This window comes from Apodemus sylvaticus, chromosome X, assembly GCF_947179515.1.
Source record: "Apodemus sylvaticus chromosome X, mApoSyl1.1, whole genome shotgun sequence".
Lineage (NCBI taxonomy): Eukaryota > Metazoa > Chordata > Mammalia > Rodentia > Muridae > Apodemus > Apodemus sylvaticus.
The window spans coordinates 23,150,144-23,170,358 of record NC_067495.1 but is presented as its reverse complement, the minus strand read 5'-3'; the positions used below and the strand labels follow the sequence as shown (position 1 = coordinate 23,170,358).

The 20,215-nt window shown below is 38.8% G+C and overlaps 1 protein-coding gene across 2 annotated transcripts in view; it reads left to right on the top strand.

Moving 5' to 3' along the window:
* The window catches only part of Arhgap6 (Rho GTPase activating protein 6), a 537,411-nt gene that overhangs the window by 268,144 nt on the left and 249,052 nt on the right, over positions 1-20,215 (top strand). The window contains exon 1 of one of the 2 annotated variants that reach the window (XM_052170864.1): positions 2,904-3,150. The exons of the other annotated variant lie outside the window; for it this stretch is intronic. Coding sequence (XP_052026824.1) covers positions 3,106-3,150 — 45 coding nt within the window. The 5' untranslated portion in view covers positions 2,904-3,105. Of the gene's footprint in view, positions 1-2,903; positions 3,151-20,215 lie in introns of those variants that run through there. 2 annotated transcript variants of the gene reach the window in all.

Genomic DNA, 20,215 nt, shown 5'->3' with positions numbered 1-20,215 from the left:
AAACTGAACAAACATCTCAGGGTTCTGGACAATCTCTTAAGGTTCCTTTTTGTGACTTGAGTCTTAAACACATGAGCTGAGATTTGAATGAGAAGATTATTTTTTATGAGGTATTTTTTCTGGAGGACAAACTATTCATTTTCTTAAATGCTTGTCCTATATCAGTAAACTTGTCTGCTATGGTGTTGGGGACCCATCATACTTAATAATAGCACTATAGCAAAGAGTGTTCTAGAAGACAGAAATCATGCCTAAAATGACACAGATTGGCAAGCACTGGTTAGTTTATTGCTACTTTTTCAAGGTCATAATACAAGCAAATTCTGGGGGCAACCTAGTTTTTAAAAAGTATCTTGCTTGGAAATGATTATCAAAAGACTGTGGTGAAGAATTTTTTTATAAAAACAATAACTTGCTTTCTGCTTACATGTATTGATAATGTAGCATTCCTCATAAAAATAGGGGCTTAACTGAAACTCTGAGCTTATATGACAAAAGAGAATTTCCTGAAACCAGAGAGTTCATGTTTGCTTGTTTGTTTGAAACAGGGCCTCACTGTATTTCTGAGGCTAGCCTCAAGTTCATGGCAATCCTCCTGCCTCAGGCTCCTAAAAGCTGAGATTACAAGCATGACCTATCATGTCCTGCTCAGAGTTCATCTGGGTAGACAGCAGTGGAGCAAAGGTTCCTAAACCAGGCATGTCATGGTTAGTCCATCATGTCTCATTTTATATACACATCCTCCCCAGACACTGGCAGTTGCAAGTCTCTGAAGAGTCAATGCTTGCAAAGTAGGCAGTAGTTCTCTACTTTCTTTGAAGACTTTCTTCTAAAGGTTATTTTTCAGCAGCAGATGTGAATGAAAGTAAAAGGAGAGACCTTTAATGCAACCTTTTCCCAGCCCTGCCTAGTCCTGCTTGAACAGTGAAGTCTCTATAAAGTGATTGAGTTGATTCTGTCCTCCCTCACAGCCAAAAGTTAGGGGACTTGAGCAAAGTAGACTGCAGGGAGAATGAGAGACCTAGATAAGTGTCTGGGTCTTGTTTGTAAGACAGGCAAAATTCTGGCTGCAAATTTCTGTTTGAAGACAAATTTGAATTTTAAGTTTATTTCTTATATTTTATGACAGTGTAAAATACACACAGAGAAGAGTGTAAGTGGCGCCAATGTGCTGAACTCTTGGTGCAATTGCTTTTTACATATTAGTACGCAGACCATCTATAGCACCCTAGAACATGAATTCCTGGGGGCTACCTTCCTAGTCTCTTCCACATTCCCCACCTTGCTAACTGACATTCTGGCCTCTGTCACCATGCATCACATATGACTATTCCTGTTCAATATTTGCATTTCAGTTGCAGAATAAATAAATGGAATGTTATAATATGAACTCCAGTGACTTCCTCCTCCCAATATAAAGCTTGAGGGATGGAGTCATACTGTATACTTTGGTAGCATTGCCCTTTTTAAAAAATCTCCAATGAGTAGTATTCTACTGTGCACAAAACCCGCAGATAATTGATATGCACCAGTTTATATAAGTTTGAACTGTTTCCATTGTGCATAAATATGTTTGAAGGTATTATGAGTACTGTTGTATATGATGTAGTCATTTAAATTATTGTATGTATAGTCACAAATGGAATTGTTAGATGAGAAGACAGACATGCAGTTAGCTTCAGTATATAGAACTGAACAATTTTCCAGGTAGTTCGACCACCATGAAATTATCCAAATAGCTATCTCCAGAATTCCTGAAACTGTTCTCATACTTCTACTGTTTGTTATAAGCAGGCTGCTAATTGTTTTCAAATAATTGGATGTAGGTTGGTGGATGAGCTAGTCCACGTGGATTTAACAGGGGTCACATCCTACTTTCCTCTCCTTGCCGCCAAAAAGGATCTGTGGAAGGTGTTTCTACAGTTTAATACAGCAGGACACTGAAGAACTAGTATAAGTAATCCCCAAATCTACTTTCCATGTCCTCGCTCCCCATCTGGGGCCTGAATAGGTTGACTGCATGGTTCTGGAGTCTCCATTCATTCTCCAGATTCTTCCCCCACCCCACCCCATCCCCTGAACCTCTTCTGTGTTTCTTTCTGAGGAAACTTGATGACTTTTTTTTTTAACGAGGTGTTTTAAAGGACAGGTTTCCATGGAGGGATTTTAGAGCAGAAGCCAATTGTGTGAGTTTTTGTGCAGCTCCAATGTGTGTGCTAAAAATGAGCTGGTTTACTTGGCAGTATTTGCCATTAGCGTTCCTCTTTAGAGCTGCTTGTTCAGTGCTGCCCCTTACTCTACAGTGTATGCCCAGATCCAGTCAGGGTGCGAACTCACTCCTGTTCTAACAAATTCTCTAGGACTAGCCCTTTCAGCAGGCTTCCCTAGACTGCTTGGCTAGTGCAAACTCCCTTAGCCATTCTGGTCCGGATCTCCTAGCTTCAACAGACCCTGGGGAGACAATAATACTTATTTAGATCCTTCTCACACACCTGAGATTCCTGAGGGATTCCCAGCATTTTGACATTCAGATCAAGACTTTCCAAAACCTTCAACTCCACCCTCCCTTGAGACGGTGGGAATCGCCTTCCAGCGACAGGAGCCCAGCTCCTTCAAAGTTACTCAAAAATATCTTTCGGAAAGCTCTTCTCTCTACAGGTATTGAAACCCCAGTGTTGACTATCAGGTCAAGGGGCCAGCGGGAGGTACCAAATGCTAGGAGGTGGGACATTGGCCAGCCTGACACCTGTCTTGGGCGACCTCTGTGGCTGCAGCCTCCAACAGCTGGCAGCGGCCACTGCCTCAGCAGGGGCCCGCCAGGAGCGGAAGGAATTAAACGCCCGCCCATCTCATCAGACTTGGCCGCTCCCTCCTCCTCCTCTCCCTCCCCCCTGCTCGCTGCCTCCTCCTCCCGGTCCCCACAGGCTCTGCCGCAGGACTCAGTGCCAGTTACGCTAGGAGCCAAGCTCCGCTCAGAGCGCTCAGAGCACAGCGGGGCTGACGCCCAGGGCTTTCTCTGAGATGGCAGTGAAGTAAGGGGACCACTTGATAGACGCCAGAACCCTAGGCTGAGCTAGAGAGCCTGCTGCTCCTCCAGTCGAGGACATGGGGGACCCGTCCTACAGCGAGAAGCCCCGTCTGCACTACGCGGTAAGTGAGTGTCCCGACCGGCGTGGAGACGAAAGGGGGCGCCACTTGGCTGGCAAAAAGGATACTGTGTGGAGGTGATAGGATTCTTGGTTCTCAGAGGTCTTTTGGCTTGGGAATAGGGCTCTCGGGAATCCGGTGTGCCTGGTACCTCACGCAGGAGTGCCACCTGCTCCAGAACTAACTCAACCGTGCTCCTCAAAATCCCTGAGTAAGATTGAGTGTCCCTGTTCCTGTGACTTGAGCAATGGTCACTTCGTCAACTACCTGAGGGACTGGACCTCATTGATACCTCACTGTTTAATTCTAAAATGTAGGACTTCTGGGGCGTGGTTAGCCTTTGGTCAGATTTAATGGAAGGACTAGAATAGAGCTAGATAGAAGTAAAGGCTGCCCACTGATCTCAATCAAGTGGAGTTACTGAAGAAATGTTACAGGGAGCATCGAGTGCACCGAGTTTACTCCTTGGAAGGAGTTTGTGTATTTCCTTAGGAGTTTGCAAAGGGATAGAAGGTTGCCAACTATCTGCTTAATACCAGGGAGTCCTCTGTTGGACTCTTCTTTTACCTCACGGTAATCTCTCTTCTCTCTGTCGACTTAAGTGTCTCACAAATATTTATTGGAGACTTATTTTGTGCTGAACATTGTGCTAGGTGCTACCCCAGCATATGTAATAGAAATCTTATTGAGCTTGTGTCCTTTGAAGGAGTCAAGGTTTCACGTTAATGGCTAACCAAACAAGATTCTAGATTAAGCATTTTTTTTTTTGAGAGGAAGGAAAGAAGGCAATAGGGAATTAAAGAGATATTTGACTAATGTGCACTACTTCTGAAGATTGCCAGGAGGGGGACAGACAGCATGTTTTAGATTTTTTTTTCAACTTTGAAGATCAGTAGTTTTGAGATGAAACATCACTGTTTTTATGTTGTCTGCTAGTTTCCTGAGCTTTCATTGACATGCTTTTCACTGTTGAGATGGAACATTTGACTGCCAATTTGAAAAAAAAAAAAAAAACTGGAGACAAACAGACAAGACAAAGAGCTGACAAGTAAAGAAAAATCAATATTTATGGTAAGGCAAAGACAGTTAGCTGTCTGGAATCTGGAATTCACATCTTCCCAATCCATTCTGTATATATATATATATTTAAAATATATATATATATATTTAAAAGAAGGATTTGATGTGGATCCGACGGGCAAGCTCAGAGGAGCTCTCGGAGCTGGTCCTGGATTAGCCACTAGGGCAAATTAAGTACATCTTGAATGTCATTTTCTTCCACTGGAAAGGTGAGGCTCTCGGGTTGGAAACTGTTACGTTTCTTTCCAAATCCGAGGTTCAAGGAACAAGAAACAGTTCTTTCTCTGGTTTAGCCATAGTTGTTTGTCTGGAAAAGTCAAGTGAGACCCTTGTCCAGTTACTAATGCTTGTTCGTTTCTGCAGAGACACTGGCAGCTCCGAGACTGACCTTTTAAAGTGGTCATAAGGATAATCGGGTTTCTGCAATCTTTATTTGTGCACTCTTGTCATCTGGCTTCCCCATAGATTCCATATTTTGAGTTGTATTCTGGTGCCTTTTGATTTGTGATTACAGGTCGTTTTGAGACCCTACTGAGAGAGCAGGTTGGGGAGAAGAGGTGGCAACTGGCTTCTTACTTACCAACCTATATACTTATTCAATGAATGGTTATTCCCTTTATATACAAATACAAATATATCAGCACAGCCCCAAGAATTTTATATTTTTATTTTAATTCAGCTCTCCCCTAAAATAAAAAACTCACACTCAACCTCTTGGTAATATGTTTTCTCCAAGGCTGTGAGTATCTGCTGGTAAAAAGCCCTTTGTACTAGCATAAGCATCGTGTACATATATTTTGTATTAAGCCTGGAAAGGGGAACATTTTAGAAAGAATTTACTGAGAGAAATCAACTGCGCTCTAAATATTTCTATATATCCTTTATAATGATAAAGCATCTGTGTTCAGCAGCTTCAAAAATATCATAGGTGGGGAAATAAAAAAAAAAGTACAACCTGTGGCTTTTCACATTAGCAAGACCGTTAATGGCTTAAGATTCAGAGCTGGACTCTATGTACCTTACTAATTTGAATTTTTAATAATTCTAGGCTTGTTTTCTGCTATTTGTGGTCTGGCTGCACTATGGCTTTCCTGGACAATAATTCCTCTCTATGTGTCTTTATCATCTCCTCACTCTCCTGAAATAAAACCCAGGAGATAAATAGTTAATATACTTTCTTCAGAGCTTTCTATTTCCTGTCCAGAGTGAGACTCCATATACTAAACAAGTGCTTACCATTTATTCACTCAGGAAAAAATTCATATGTGGAGTATCTATTGTGTATTAGGTATTTGAGCAATTTCCCAGACACACGACACTCCATTTGCCTCTTAAAATTCACTCTAAGCATCACTGAGAAAAATGCATAAGCTATAAGAGCATCGAACACATATCATTTTCAAAGTATGGTACCACAATGCTTTTCTTTATCTTCACAGTAGAATGTGATAGCAGCTTATGTCTTTATTCAAAGCGTTCCTTCTGCAGTTTTCCCACATTCAATTTTTGGCTATCCCATCATTCCAGCTGGGTGTTGGCCTTGATTCCTCTTGGTTACTTGATCAGATTTTGAGATGCTTTCTCTGGCTCCAAATTGAAGTCAGAATAAGGTGTACCTTAAATGCATCTTTTCTTCTAACAGAGATGGGAGATGACCTGTATTGTCCATAGCTAGGAAGGATGTAGCAAACAGTTGATATATTGCAGAATAGCTTAGAAAATCAGACCTACCAGACTTAGTTTGGATAGGTTTTGTAGGAAATAGAGTATAAGTAACAAGGATATAATTAATGAACCAATGTTTTTTGGCGACAATTTTGGAGAAACTACAGGGTATCATGGAATTATCACACCTGGCTGGAGAGATGGCTCAGTGGTTAAGAGCACTGACTGCTCTTCCAGAGGTCCTGAGTTCATTTCCTAGCAACCACATGGTGGCTTCCAACTATCTGTAATGGGATCTGATGCCCTCTTTTGGTGTCTAAAAAAAAAAAGAATAATCATATCTTACTCAAATTTCAATGTGATTGGAGATAATCTGAGTCAATTTCAGACTTAAATGTAACTGGTAGATGAGGCAGACTTTTTTCTGTCTCCTGATTAAAGAAATCCAAAGGATGGACAGGAAAATTGAAGGTGGTACGGAAATAGTTGGTGACAGAACCAAGACATTACCCAAGTGCCCTTAATTGACAAAATTCTTCCGTGTCATTTATATAGTAGTGATAGTTAACCCCAATTATTCCTCTTTCCTTCTCCATCTGTTCAGGTGATGATCTAACAACAAAATATGAAGCTTTTAGTAATTTATTATGTTCATCCTTATTGGCAAGCCACATGGCCAAATACCTCCATAATCTGACTAGTGTAGACAAAATTCCAAATTTTAAATATCCCTCAAAAGACATTAGAAAAAGATCTGATTGAAAATTAGTTCCCTCACATTTATGGGCTTTCTCCAAGTTTACTCTCCTTATTTGTCCCCTCTCCTTGTGTTCCCCTTGAGCAGAACAAAGAAAGACAGATAAAATGATCAGTATAGTCAACACGAAAGGCCCCTGAAGCAAGAGCATTCGTTTCTGCTTTATTGGTGAATAGAAAACTCTGTAGATTATTGGGTGTATCTCATCCCTGCTATCACACCAGTAGCAAGCACAGTTCTGGGGTTCCAGCAAGCACTTGCTTCTGGCTAGGCTGCATGAATCCAGTAAGCGAGACCTAATTTTAGTCCTCCCAAGCCTCTCGTTCTCTTCCATTTCACTCACTAGACTTCTTGCTGACCTTACTTCCTGTTTGGTATGCTTGCTCCGCCATCTGTACTTTTGACCACAACCTTGTAATCAGATGTTGACTACATCCAGTTTCACTTAACCCTGTCCTAAGGAGCCCACCCAAAGGATTAAGCCCTGTACTTCATAATGAGCCCTCTTTTCACACAGAATGGTGGAGGTCTTAGTACAAAATGTTAAAATGTTCCATTTGGTCCCTCCAGAAACATTTGATATCCATAGACTTAGAAGTAATTACGGTTGCTTCATGATTCAGTAATGTGGAATACATGGTACTCTTTGGCAATCCCAAAGATGTCAGAATCTGGGCTTCTTTACAGAAAGGCATCAGTTGTTATCCATCAGGGCTGCCAGTGAGGTCAACTCAGAATTGGAGTAGCTATTACAATTTGTTTTCATCTATCTCCTGATAAAAGCAGAAAACAAAATCCAACCAACCAATCAGCCAACCAACCAAACAAAGAAAAACCGTCAACTAAACAAGAAGTCACTAAATTACTTCAGTGTACACTTCTCTAATTATAAACATCCTTTCTAATCTCATGTTTTCCCAAATTGATTTTCTTCTGTTATACTCTTTCTAGGATGGTGCCTATTTAGTTTGGAAGCCCTACTTTTTAAAGGAGTCACACCTCCTATTTCTTAAATTTCTTATTAAGCATCACTGCTATTAGACAACCAGATTCCCATTGGGTGCTCTATCATAAAGATATCAGCCAAGCATTTTGAAACAGATACCATATGTTGCTTAATTTTATTTTGCATTTTTGGGGGGGGGTAAACTTCTTACCTCATAATGTGATAACCCTATACTGGATGGGTTTTACTTTCAAATTGGTTGTAAGTGTATAATCCAATCATAATAATTCTTTGCTGTATTCTTGGTTCCTAATTTCCCCCTAGATAGTTTTCAGACTCTGCCATCGCAGAAAATAGTTGGGGACCATGTATTGAGAAGAATCCTTTAAAAATAGAATGGTACAGTGAAATTCCAGTACTTAAAGTTCTATTATTTGTTTCTATTACATGTAGAGTAATATTCATCCTTGACCTTAACCATCTAAGTCCTCTTACATGATCTTCTTTCTGCTTCTTATCACCCTTCTCCAGTCTAGCCATAATCTTTTATGATTTACAAAGATCTACAAAACTGACCATTTTATTCCTGGAGGCCTTTTACTTGTCATTTATGTCTAGTATGTTCTTTGTATGGCACATTGGTCTGCATCCTTCACATTGTAGGGGAAAAAGAGTCACCTTCCCTGATGACTCTCTTCAAAGTCTTTCTGACTGTACTCAGTTACCATTGATCATACCACATGAGCTTCTGCTTTAATTGGGCTTGTTATTATGTTTTATATTCAGTGCCTATTTTTCTAAGCTTATGTGGAAGTTTGTTCAGGACAGGCATCCAAAAATACATTTCCCATCATATCTTCACTGCTTAGAGTAGGTAGTAGCACAAGTTGGAGTCTGTTTTTTGCATAGACTATAACGGGACTTTCCAAAATTAATTCTTTGTTGGTTATTTAGTAGGTGAGAGGTAGAGAAGACACTAGAAAAAATGTTCCCTTCATCCTTTTACCCCATTCCTAGTAAATGAGCATCTCCAAGAACTAGATTTAAAATCAATACTCTGAAAAGATTTAGGGGTGACTCTGGTATCAGCCATATTTGGAAACTATTGGTACTAACTCACTTAGCTCACCACTTACTCCGGAAGCAAGCAAGAATTCAAATATGTTAAAAGGTAGGACTCAAGATTAAGGCAGCTCTAGACAGTACAATGTTATAATTAATGTGACTTCAAAGTAATAAAGTACAGTTTTCCAGAGAGGTGCCTTGTTTTAGAGCCTAGTGCTCATTTCAGCCAAACACCCTAAAGATATTGGAGACATAGAAATGTGCCTTTCTCTACCTACTGCAGACTACTAATAAATCCCTCAGTTTTCATTTTAATTTATGTCAGTAGTTCTCTAAGAGGGGCCTGATAATATCTCAAGGCACTTTTTGGTCACTACTATCAGGAGTTTCTCTTGGCATGTAATATGTAGAGATATGAGGTGCAGGTATGCATCCTATGATGCATAGCAGTTGCCTAGTTCTAAGAGTCAAGTCTGATGAGAACCTGCAGGCCCAGATAAGCCATTCTTACATAGAAATCAGAAGTTTTTAATGTGTTTGGAGAAGCATTTTGTATGACATACATCAAAATATCTGCAGGTTTCTCTGCCTTTTAATAGACACTATTGACAAAATGAAGACTTGGCTGTTTAGATTCAGTCATAACTGTAAACAGCATATTTTATGCCATAAAGTCCTGATACTGAAAAGAATATTGCCATAATAGATGTCTTGACACCATGGGATTTTTACTTCTTGATTTCTCAGTACCAATGTTCTTCCAGATCCTAGAATTAAAACATGTTTTCTGTAGCTATATTCTTTATACATTAACATCTATAAGCCTTACCTGGTATGCTGCATCTGTCTGGACTTAGAGGAGTATTAGTTGCTCAAATTTGATAAGTCTGTGCTTAACATTTGAAGGTATAATTGTGAAAAGATTTGAAGCGGTCTCAGAAAACCTTCACTGGTGGACAACAGACGTGCAACAGTCTAAAAACAGGAAGTGAGTGTGGTTTTTTGTTTGTTTTTTGTTCACTGGCTGGGGATGCACTATAGACCCTTTGCTATGAACTATAGCAAGAGGCACTGAAAGGAACAAAAAGATGGAGGAAGGAGACTATGGCTTTGAAATCTTCTTCCTCAATCTCATCTGAGAAACCACTGGCTACCCCGTGGTTGGTGATTCATCTATTCTGCCATTGAGAGGATTCTAGAGAACATTTCTAAACCTCTGGCCATATCACTTAATGATAATTAGCATGATTTGTTTTACAATGTAAGCTACTAAATGATTAGACAAGTAATAAATCGAGTTACAAGTAACTTGCTGAAGTTTGCACTGCAGTCGCCCAGTTTTCCCAAGAACACATTTTCTTTTTTAAACAAATAGGACAAAAGGGACAAGGATTGTTATCACTATATATATATGCTAGTGCTTTCTCTATGAAGGGTGAGGCAGGTAACTGTGCTGTGAATGTGCTATGGTAGGTTACCACTCTATCCATTGAGTTATATCTGTAGCACTTTATGTGAATAAGGGATATGTCATACTACCAGGAATTTGACTAGTTCAAATATGATCTTCACTTTATGATTTGGCTTCTGCTTTTCTTAAAAGCTGTCATGACCCTTTAAAATAAAAATCCTTCAGGATTTCCTTTTCTTCTTCACTGATATATTCTTAGAACTTTCTAATTAACAAATTATAATAAAATGTGAGCATTTGGGGTGTCAACTAAACTAAATTTCTAGCAAGACTTTTCAGAATTTGGAGGAAAGTTGCTATGGGAACACCAACAGAACTTTTTTTTTTTATTCGATATATTTTCTATTTACATTTCAAATGATTTCCCCTTTTCTAGCCCCCCACTCCCCAAAAGTCCCATAAGCCCCCTTTTCTCCCCCTGTCCTCCCACCCACCCCTTCCCACTTCCCCGTTCTGGTTTTGCCCTATATTTCTTCACTGAGTCTTTCTAGAACAAGGGGCCACTCCTCCTTTCTTCTTGTACCTCATTTGATGTACGGATTATGATTGGGGTATTCCAGTTTTCTAGGTTAATATCCACTTATTAGTGAGTGCATACCATGAGTCACCTTTTGAGTCTGGGTTACCTCACTTAGTATGATGTTTTCTAGCTCCATCCATTTGCCTAAGAATTTCATGAATTCATTGTTTCTAATGGCTGAATAGTACTCCATTGTGTAGATATACCACATTTTTTTGCATCCACTCTTCTGTTGAGGGATACCTGGGTTCTTTCCAGCATCTGGCAATTATAAATAGGGCTGCTATGAACATAGTAGAGCATGTATCCTTATTACATGGTGGGGAATCCTCTGGGTATATGCCCAGGAGTGGTATAGCAGGATCTTCTGGAAGTGAGGTGCCCAGTTTTCAGAGGAACCGCCAGACTGATTTCCAGAGTGGTTGTACCAATTTGCAACCCCACCAGCAGTGGAGGAGTGTTCCTCTTTCTCCACATCCTCTCCAACACCTGCTGTCTCCTGAATTTTTAATCTTAGCCATTCTGACTGGTATAAGGTGAAATCTCAGGGTTGTTTTGATTTGCATTTCCCTAATGACTAATGAAGTTGAGCATTTTTTAAGATGCTTCTCCACCATCCGAAGTTCTTCAGGTGAGAATTCCCTGTTTAACTCTGTACCCCATTTTTTAATAGGGTTGTTTGGTTTTCTGGCGTCTAACTTCTTAAGTTCTTTATATATATTGGATATTAACCCGCTATCTGATGTAGGATTGGTGAAGATCTTTTCCCAATTTGTTGGTTGCCGATTTGTCCTTTTGATGGTGTCCTTTGCCGTACAGGAACTTTGTAATTTTATGAGGTCCCATTTGTCAATTCTTGATCTTAGAGCATACGCTATTGGTGTTCTGTTCAGAAAATTTCTCCCTGTACCAATGTCCTCAAGGGTCTTCCCCAGTTTCTTTTCTATTAGCTTCAGAGTGTCTGGCTTTATGTGGAGGTCCTTGATCCATTTGGATTTGAGCTTAGTACAAGGCGATAAAGATGGATCAATTCGCATTCTTCTGCATGCTGACCTCCAGTTGAACCAGCACCATTTGTTGAAAAGGCTATCTTTTTTCCATTGGATGTTTTCAGCCCCTTTGTCGAGGATCAAGTGGCCATAGGTGTGTGGGTTCATTTCTGGATCTTCAATCCTGTTCCATTGATCTGCCTGCTTGTCACTGTACCAATACCATGCAGTATTTAACACTATTGCTCTGTAGTATTGCTTGAGGTCAGGGATACTGATTCCCCCAGAATTTCTTTTGTTGCTGAGAATAGTTTTAGCTATCCTGGGTTTTTTGTTATTCCAGATGAATTTGTTAATTGCTTTTTCTAACTCTGTGAAGAATTGAGTTGGGATTTTGATGGGTATTGCATTGAATCTGTATATTGCTTTTGGCAAAATGGCCATTTTAACTATATTGATTCTGGCGATCCATGAGCATGGGAGGTTTTCCCATTTTTTGAGGTCTTCTTCCATTTCCTTCTTCAGAGTCTTGAAGTTCTTGTCATAAAGATCTTTCACATGTTTGGTAAGAGTCACCCCAAGATACTTTATACTGTTTGTGGCTATTGTGAAGGGGGTCATTTCCCTAATTTCTTTCTCAGCCTGCTTATCCTTTGAGTATAGGAAGGCCACTGATTTGCTTGAGTTGATTTTATAACCTGCCACTTTGCTGAAGTTGTTTATCAGCTGTAGCAGTTCTCTAGTGGAGTTTATTGGGTCACTTAGGTAGACTATCATGTCATCTGCAAATAATGATAGTTTGACTTCTTCCTTTCCAATTTGTATCCCTTTGACCTCCTTATGTTGTCGAATTGCCTGAGCTAGTACCTCAAGTACAATATTGAAAAGATAAGGAGAGAGGGGGCAGCCCTGTCTAGTCCCTGATTTTAGTGGGATTGCTTCAAGTTTCTCTCCATTTAGTTTGATGCTGGCTACCGGTTTGCTGTATATTGCTTTTACTATGTTTATGTATGGGCCTTGAATTCCCGTTCTTTCCAAGACTTTAAGCATGAAAGGATGCTGAATTTTGTCAAATGCTTTTTCAGCATCCAATGAAATGACCATGTGGTTTTTTTCTTTGAGTTTGTTTATGTAGTGGATTGCATTGATGGATTTCCGTATATTAAACCAACCCTGCATTCCCGGGATAAAGCCTACTTGATCATGGTGGATGATCGTTTTGATGTGTTCTTGGATTCGGTTGGCAAGAATTTTATTGAGTATTTTTGCATTGATGTTCATAAGGGAAATTGGTCTGAAGTTCTCTTTCTTTGTTGGATCTTTGTGTGGCTTTGGTATCAGCGTAATTGTGGCTTCGAAGAAGGAATTGGATAGTGTTCCTTCTGTTTCTATTTTGTGGAATAGTTTGAAGAGTATTGGTGTTAATTCTTCTTTGAAGGTCTGATAGAATTCTGCATTGAAACCATCTGGTCCTGTGCTTTTTTTGGTTGGAAGACTTTCTATGACTCCTTCTATTTCTTTAGGCATTATGGGACTGTTTAGATGATCTATTTGGTCCTGATTTAATTTTGGTATTTGGTATCTGTCAAGGAAATTGTCCATTTTCTCCAGATTCTCCAGTTGTGTTGAGTACAGGCTCTTGTAGTAGGATCTGATGATTTTTTGGATTTCCTCAGTTTCTGTTGTTATATCTCCCTTTTCATTTCTAAGTTTGTTAATTTGGATACTTTCTCTGTGCCCTTTGGTCAGTCTGGCTATGGGTTTATCTATCTTGTTGATTTTCTCAAAGAACCAGCTCCTGGATTCATTAATTCTTTGTACGGTTCGCTTTGTTTCCAATTGATTGATTTCAGCCCTGAGTTTGATGATTTCCTGCCTTCTACTCCTCCTGGGTGAATTGGCTTCTTTTTGTTCCAGGACTTTCAGGTGTGTCATTAAGCTGCTAGTGTATGCTCTCTCCATTTTCTTTTTGGAGGCACTCAGGGCTATGAGTTTACCTCTTAGCACTGCTTTCATTGTGTCCCAAAGATTTGGGTATGTTCTGCCTTGATTTTCATTAAATTCTAAAAAGTCTCTGATTTCTTTCTTTATTTCTTCTTTGGTCAAGTTGTCATTGAGTAGAGTATTATTCAGCCTCCATGTGTATGTGGGCTTTCTGTTGTTTTTGTTGCTATTGAAAATCACTCTTACACCATAGTGATCTGATAGGAGGCATGGGATTAGTTCGGTCATCTTATATTTGTTGAGGTCTGCCTTGTGTCCAATTATATGGCCGATTTTGGAGAAGGTACCATGAGGTGCTGAGAAAAAGGTATATTCTTTTGCTTTAGGGTGAAATGTTCTATAAATATCAGTCAAATCCAATTGGTCCAAAGCTTCAATTAGTTTTACTGTGTCCCTGTTTAGTTTCTGTTTTCCCGATCAGTCCATTGAGGAAAGTGGAGTGTTGAAGTCCCCCACAATTATTGTGTTAGGTGCAATGTGTGCTTTGAGCTTTAGTAAAGTTTCTTTTACGAATGAGGGTGCCTTTGCATTTGGTGCATAGATGTTCAGAATTGAAAGTTCTTCTTGGTGGATTTTTCCTTTGACCAGCAAGAAGTGTCCTTCTGTGTCTCTTTTGATGACTTTAGGTTGAAAGTCAATTTTATCTGATATTAGAATGGCTACTCCTGCTCGTTTCCTGTGACCATTGGCTTGTAAGATTGTCTTCCAGCCTTTTACTCTAAGGTAGCTTTTATCTTTGACACTGAGGTGTGTCTCCTGTATACAGCAAATTGTAGGGTCCTGTTTCCTTATCCAGTCTGTTAGTCTATGTCTTTTTATTGGGGAATTGAGACCATTGATGTTAAGAGATATTAGGGAATAGTGATTATTACTTCCTGTCATTTTTGATGTTCTTTTTATATTTGAGTGGTTATCTTCTTTTGGGTTTGATGAAGGAAGGTAACTATCTTGCTTTTTCCAGGGTGTTGTTTCCCTCCTTGTATTGGAGTTTTCCTCCTATTATTCTTTGTAGAGCTGGGTTTGTAGAAAGATATTGTGTAAATTTGGTTTTGTCATGGAATATCTTGGTTTCTCCATCTATGGTGAATGAGAGTTTTGCTGGGTACAGTAGTCTTGGCTGACATTTGTGTTCTCTTAGATTCTGCATGAGATCTGCCCAGGATCTTCTAGCTTTCATGGTCTCTGGTGAGAAGTCTGGTGTGATTCTGATAGGTCTTCCTTTATATGTTACTTAGCCTTTCTCTCTTACTGCCTTTAATATTCTTTCTTTGTTTAGTGCATTTGGGGTTTTGATTATTATGTGACGGGAGGTATTTCTGCTCAGGTCCAGTCTGTTTGGAGTTCCCAACAGAACTTTTGAAGATTAACTCTAATAATAATTTTTAATGGCCCCTTTACACAGTTGACCAAAGCATCCAGTAAAGAAATCGCCTAAGTAAGTACAAGTAATAAAACAACTAAAGGCATTTTTTAGCATGAAGAGTGCCTGTCTCTGTGTTTCCCAAGCAACCTTGTATAAGGTGGGCACTACCTCATATAGACACAAAACCCTGTATAATGCCATAGATCCCTATTATGGTGGTATTAATTTAGCTACACCCATCAGGTAATAGAACTGTTGTAAAGAGATAGAATGTTGAGTTTGCAGAATAATTTGAAACAGTGACACTCAGAATTATTTCTGAATGTGTGCATATGATTTTCAGAGGTCTACTAGGTGCTATGATCTTGGTGCTGATGGTCCATACAAAATGTAAAATGATGGTCTGAACAAAAAACACTTGACTTTCATTTCAAAAGAAAAGTCATTCTTTCTATTACTTTCAGCTATTGAATCATGGAGGAAATCACAGTGTTAATTTCCAAACAGAAAGGAACTCAGACTGCTTAACTTGAGGAGTGAACTATTTTTTGACATGTTTGCAGATGTGAGGCAGACAATGAAGGGTAGAAACACACTCAATGATGTGGAACTCTTGTCATGGAAGGAACAGCAGTATGAGAACTCAATGACTCTTAGCACTTATTGGAAGGGATATTACCAATGTGTTCACAAGGCTAAACCTGGAGAAGCAAAAGCAGAATGTAACAACCCATCCAACCCCTGACATCTTGGGTTTTTATTGTCCTACCTACTTCTTGAACCCAGCCTAGACATTCTACTGAGAAAAGTATGCAAGGAAGAGACACAACACACACAGAGAGGGTAGATGTTTTGTTTTCTTTTGGTGTGTGTGTGTGTGTGTGTGTGTGTGTGTGTAAAAGGGAAGTTGTTGGCAAACAGAGAGCACTAACCTGAGTGTATGGTGCCTTAGGAGTTACTTACTCATGAAAGATCCTATATTCTTTCAGAGGGCTTCAAAATTTCTTAAAATGTTTAATTAGAATGTTTAAACTACTCCTATATTATGAAAACTCCACCTAGCTGCACTATATAACCCAGAAAGTATTAAGGGACCTAATATCCACTTGGATTATGACACACACACACACACACAAACACACACACACACACACACACACACACGTATGTATGTATCTGTGTAACTTAGAAGAACACTATCAAAAGCACTCTGATCAAATTTTATTAATATAAAAAAAACTAATGGACCATTTTCTCTCTAAGCTCATGACACTAGTCTAATGTATTTTGTTTTCTAAACTGTGAAAAATGAAGAATTAATTTAGCCTTTTCTGATTTGGAAGTATAGATTTTAGCTTTAAAGTGTTATTATTTATGCCTTTCAGTTATGGACTGGTTGCAGCCAAAGACTGCAGTTGGACCCCCTTTTAACCTTTAATTTGGCAAAGGGAAAATTGTAATTTCTGAGATCTTTCACCTCATTCTGTGAACTGGCTTTTTCATTTTGTAATGATTTTCTTTACTGTGCAAGATTTTTTTTACCAACGATATATTAGACAGGGAGCTGACACTTAGTTTATATGTATGAAGACTGTAATATTAACCACCAAATGACCCAGTTAGTAAATTGACAATGAACTCAATAGTTCTAAGAAGAAAAAATACAAATGGTCAATAGTCAAAAAGTGGAGGAGAGGGTCAAGATCCTTAGCTATCAGGGAAATAAAAATTAAAATTGCTTTGAGAATCCATCTTATTATATTCAGAATGGCTTATCATCACAACAAGAAGGAACAGAAAAGAACAAATGCCAGCAACTGTTTGTGAGGCTGTGGGGAAAGAACAACCGTTATGAACATCCAGTGGGAAAATAAACTGGTACAGCCACTGGGACAATATGCATGGAGCCTTCTTAAAAAAGAAAAATGAAAAAATCAAAACTAGAATTACTATGTGACCTAACCATACCACTCCTAGAAATACCTGAAGAGTCTAATGCTGACATAGCAAGTAGACACTTGCAAAGCTATGCTTCTTGTTGCACCATTCACAATAGCCAGAAGTGGATAACAAAAATGAGATACACATACACAATGGGATTTTATACAGCTTCAAAAAAAATCAAAATAATAACAATTGCAGGAAAACAGCTACATAAGTCTGTGTCAGCTCAAATTAGAAAAACAAATAGCTTGAAACACACATGCACACACATGCACACATACATATTCATAATATCTTGCTTCTAATTGTTTCTTTGAATATAACATACATAAAACATTGGAACATATGAAGGGGCAGAGGCTAGAGCCATGGACTGTATCATGACTCTATGTGGCCACTCATAGCATGTGCCTGATATATGCTTGATACATGTATTACTGTCAAAGAAATTAATCAATAGTTTAATGTTCTTTATCTTTTAGAAATAGTTTGACAGTAGTCATGATGATAGCCAATTTTTTTGAGTATTTTCTTTTGAAAATGAATAGCCTACCTATATCATTTCACTTAATCTCTTAAAAGAAGGCCTCTATAATCTATGCACTGAATTACTCTCTATAAAATGGCACCGCTTAAATTATTCTCTCCATCCTTCCCATACTGGCAACATCCCCAATCTCATTGATCATTGATCAGAAATAGCAGGGGAATGAAAGTAAACTGATAAAGAGGTAAGCAGTATTTTGGTGTTCTAGTTAACAGACCACCACAACTACTACCACTACCACTGCCACCACAACCAGAAATGAATAACATTCTTTTTGATGTATTTGGCTAACTGTTGTGATATTATAATTCTCACCAGCAAAGTGATTTTGATTGAAACATGGCAGAATTTAACCTTGCCCGAATGCTTCTTTGTTTTCTTTATGTGACTGTTCTGATGTACATCCATTTCAGGAAAGACACCACACATCATGGTTGAACGCTCTGCCACCTGGAAAAGGTGCATGTGAACTGGTGGTTGTTCTTCATCAGTTTTCCCGAAGTATTTATGAACAAGGATAAACTCAAGCCCCTCATGCATCTGCAGTGGCTCTGGGGCAGCACAGTAGTCATGGAAACACTGGCACTCATGGCACACATGCATTCTTACTCACTTGATTTAAAAGGAATGGCAGTTCACAGACCTCTCTTGGGGAAAAGATTGACCCCTATCAAGATTAACTGGCTTAAAACCCCCATAACGGCTGTTTTTTCTTTCAGGATGGATGGAGAGTGAAACCTTATCATTAGGACACAGATATAAAGACTTCCTGCATTTATTTGGTTCCCACCATTTCTTTTTTATAAAAAAGTGTCACGAGTGCTGATGCTGATTCTTCAAACATAGCACACTTTTACTTCAGTTAGGAATGTTTCACTATATGATTATTCTTTGATACCTATTGGAAAGGAAGATTATTTTTACAAGCTAGACATGGAACCTAGCCTCCTCCTTTCAGTAAGGTAGGCAACTAACACTACACTGCTAGAACTCCTTAACATCATGCATTGCAAATACTTGTAAAAGAGAGTCTACGGATATCTTAGATTTGAAGAACTATGAGATCTTCTAAGACAAGTTCTCAACCTTCCTAAAACTGTGACCCTTTAATACAGTTCCTCATGTTGTGGTGACTCCAAACAAATTTATTTTCTTTGCTACTTCATAAATGGTAATTTTTCTATCATTGAATTTGTAATGTAAATATCTGTGTTTGCTGATGATCTTATGTGACCCCTATGAAAAGATGATTGGAACCTCAAAGGGGTCATGACCCATAGGTTGAGAACAGCTGTTCTAGGCAGTCTGTACTTTTCTATTTAACACAGTATCAATATAAAGGATCCGTGGTACTAATGCTTATTAATAGTGTGTTATGTGAATGTACAGTTGTGTTTGTATCAGTTAACTATTGTCATACTAATGCTGTTTGACACACTACTCAGACATTCAGTGGTATGGAATACCACCATCAATCTTCATGGACCAGTGAGTCACCTGGGCTGGCTCACATAGGCAGAGCTCAGTTGTTTAACTGGAGGTCCATAAGTCAGTCCCAGAAAACATGGCTCTGTTGAGAGTTCCATTCTTTGTGTTATCTATTCTAGAGTTCAGGATGGTGGGATCATGTCTACCTAGGAGAGCCACAGAATTACAAGCACAAGAAGACAAGTAGAATCAATTTAATATTCCCAAGGCATATGCAGGTTAGCACATTGCTATTTTCTCTTACCTCTCATTGGCCAGAGGAAAACACATTTACAAGGTTAGTATTATCTTAGATAAAGAAAATCCTTTCAAGATGGGGCTGCCAAAAAAGTAAGGAAAGAAAGTTAAGAAATATAGGAATGCATTTACTACACACACACACACACACACACACACACAGAGAGAGAGAGAGAGAGAGAGAGAGAGAGAGAGAGAGAGAGAGAGGAGAGAGAATTGATTATTCAATCAAATATCTGAGAGCACTAATAATTTTAAGAAGAAAGAAATATATCTATCCTATTTTTCTTTCAATTTTGTCAGTTAATTCTTTCAGGAGAGTTAGAATTCGGTTTTCCTTACATTGATATCAGTTACCCCAAGGCCACAGCAATAGGATAGGAATACATTTTAAAAGAATATTATAGAATCATGTTCATGTTTAAGCAGAATTGCTACAGTTTTCCATGATTTCTTTGTCTTTAGTAACTCTGGTTCCTCAGCCTAGCAAAAGGGTGGTTTTCATAATTACTTCCTTGGAGACTTAACAAATTCTTCAAATTCTTTTTACTGTTTGTATCTATCTATCTATCTATCTACCTATCTATCTATCTATCTATCTATCTATCTATCTTCATCATTATCATTTATCTTTATATACATCTCTATATCATCTATTTATCCATCCACCCAACTATAATTTCTTTATGAGCAATGAGATTGAGACTCACTCTGTAGCCTACACTGCTCTGGAACACACTATCTGTCTTAGTTCTCTCTCAAACTCACTTTACTCCTCTGCCTCTGCAGAATTACAGATTCTGTATTAGAATTACAGATGTGGACCAACACAGCTGGTTAAAGTTTTCATCTTTTTAATATATAGATTTATTTTTATTTGATGTATATGGGTGTTTTGCTTGCATGATCTGTGAACCATGTGTGTAGTACTTACTGAGGCCAGGAGAGGGTGTCAGATTCTTTGGAACTGGAGTTTGAAACAGGTGAAAATA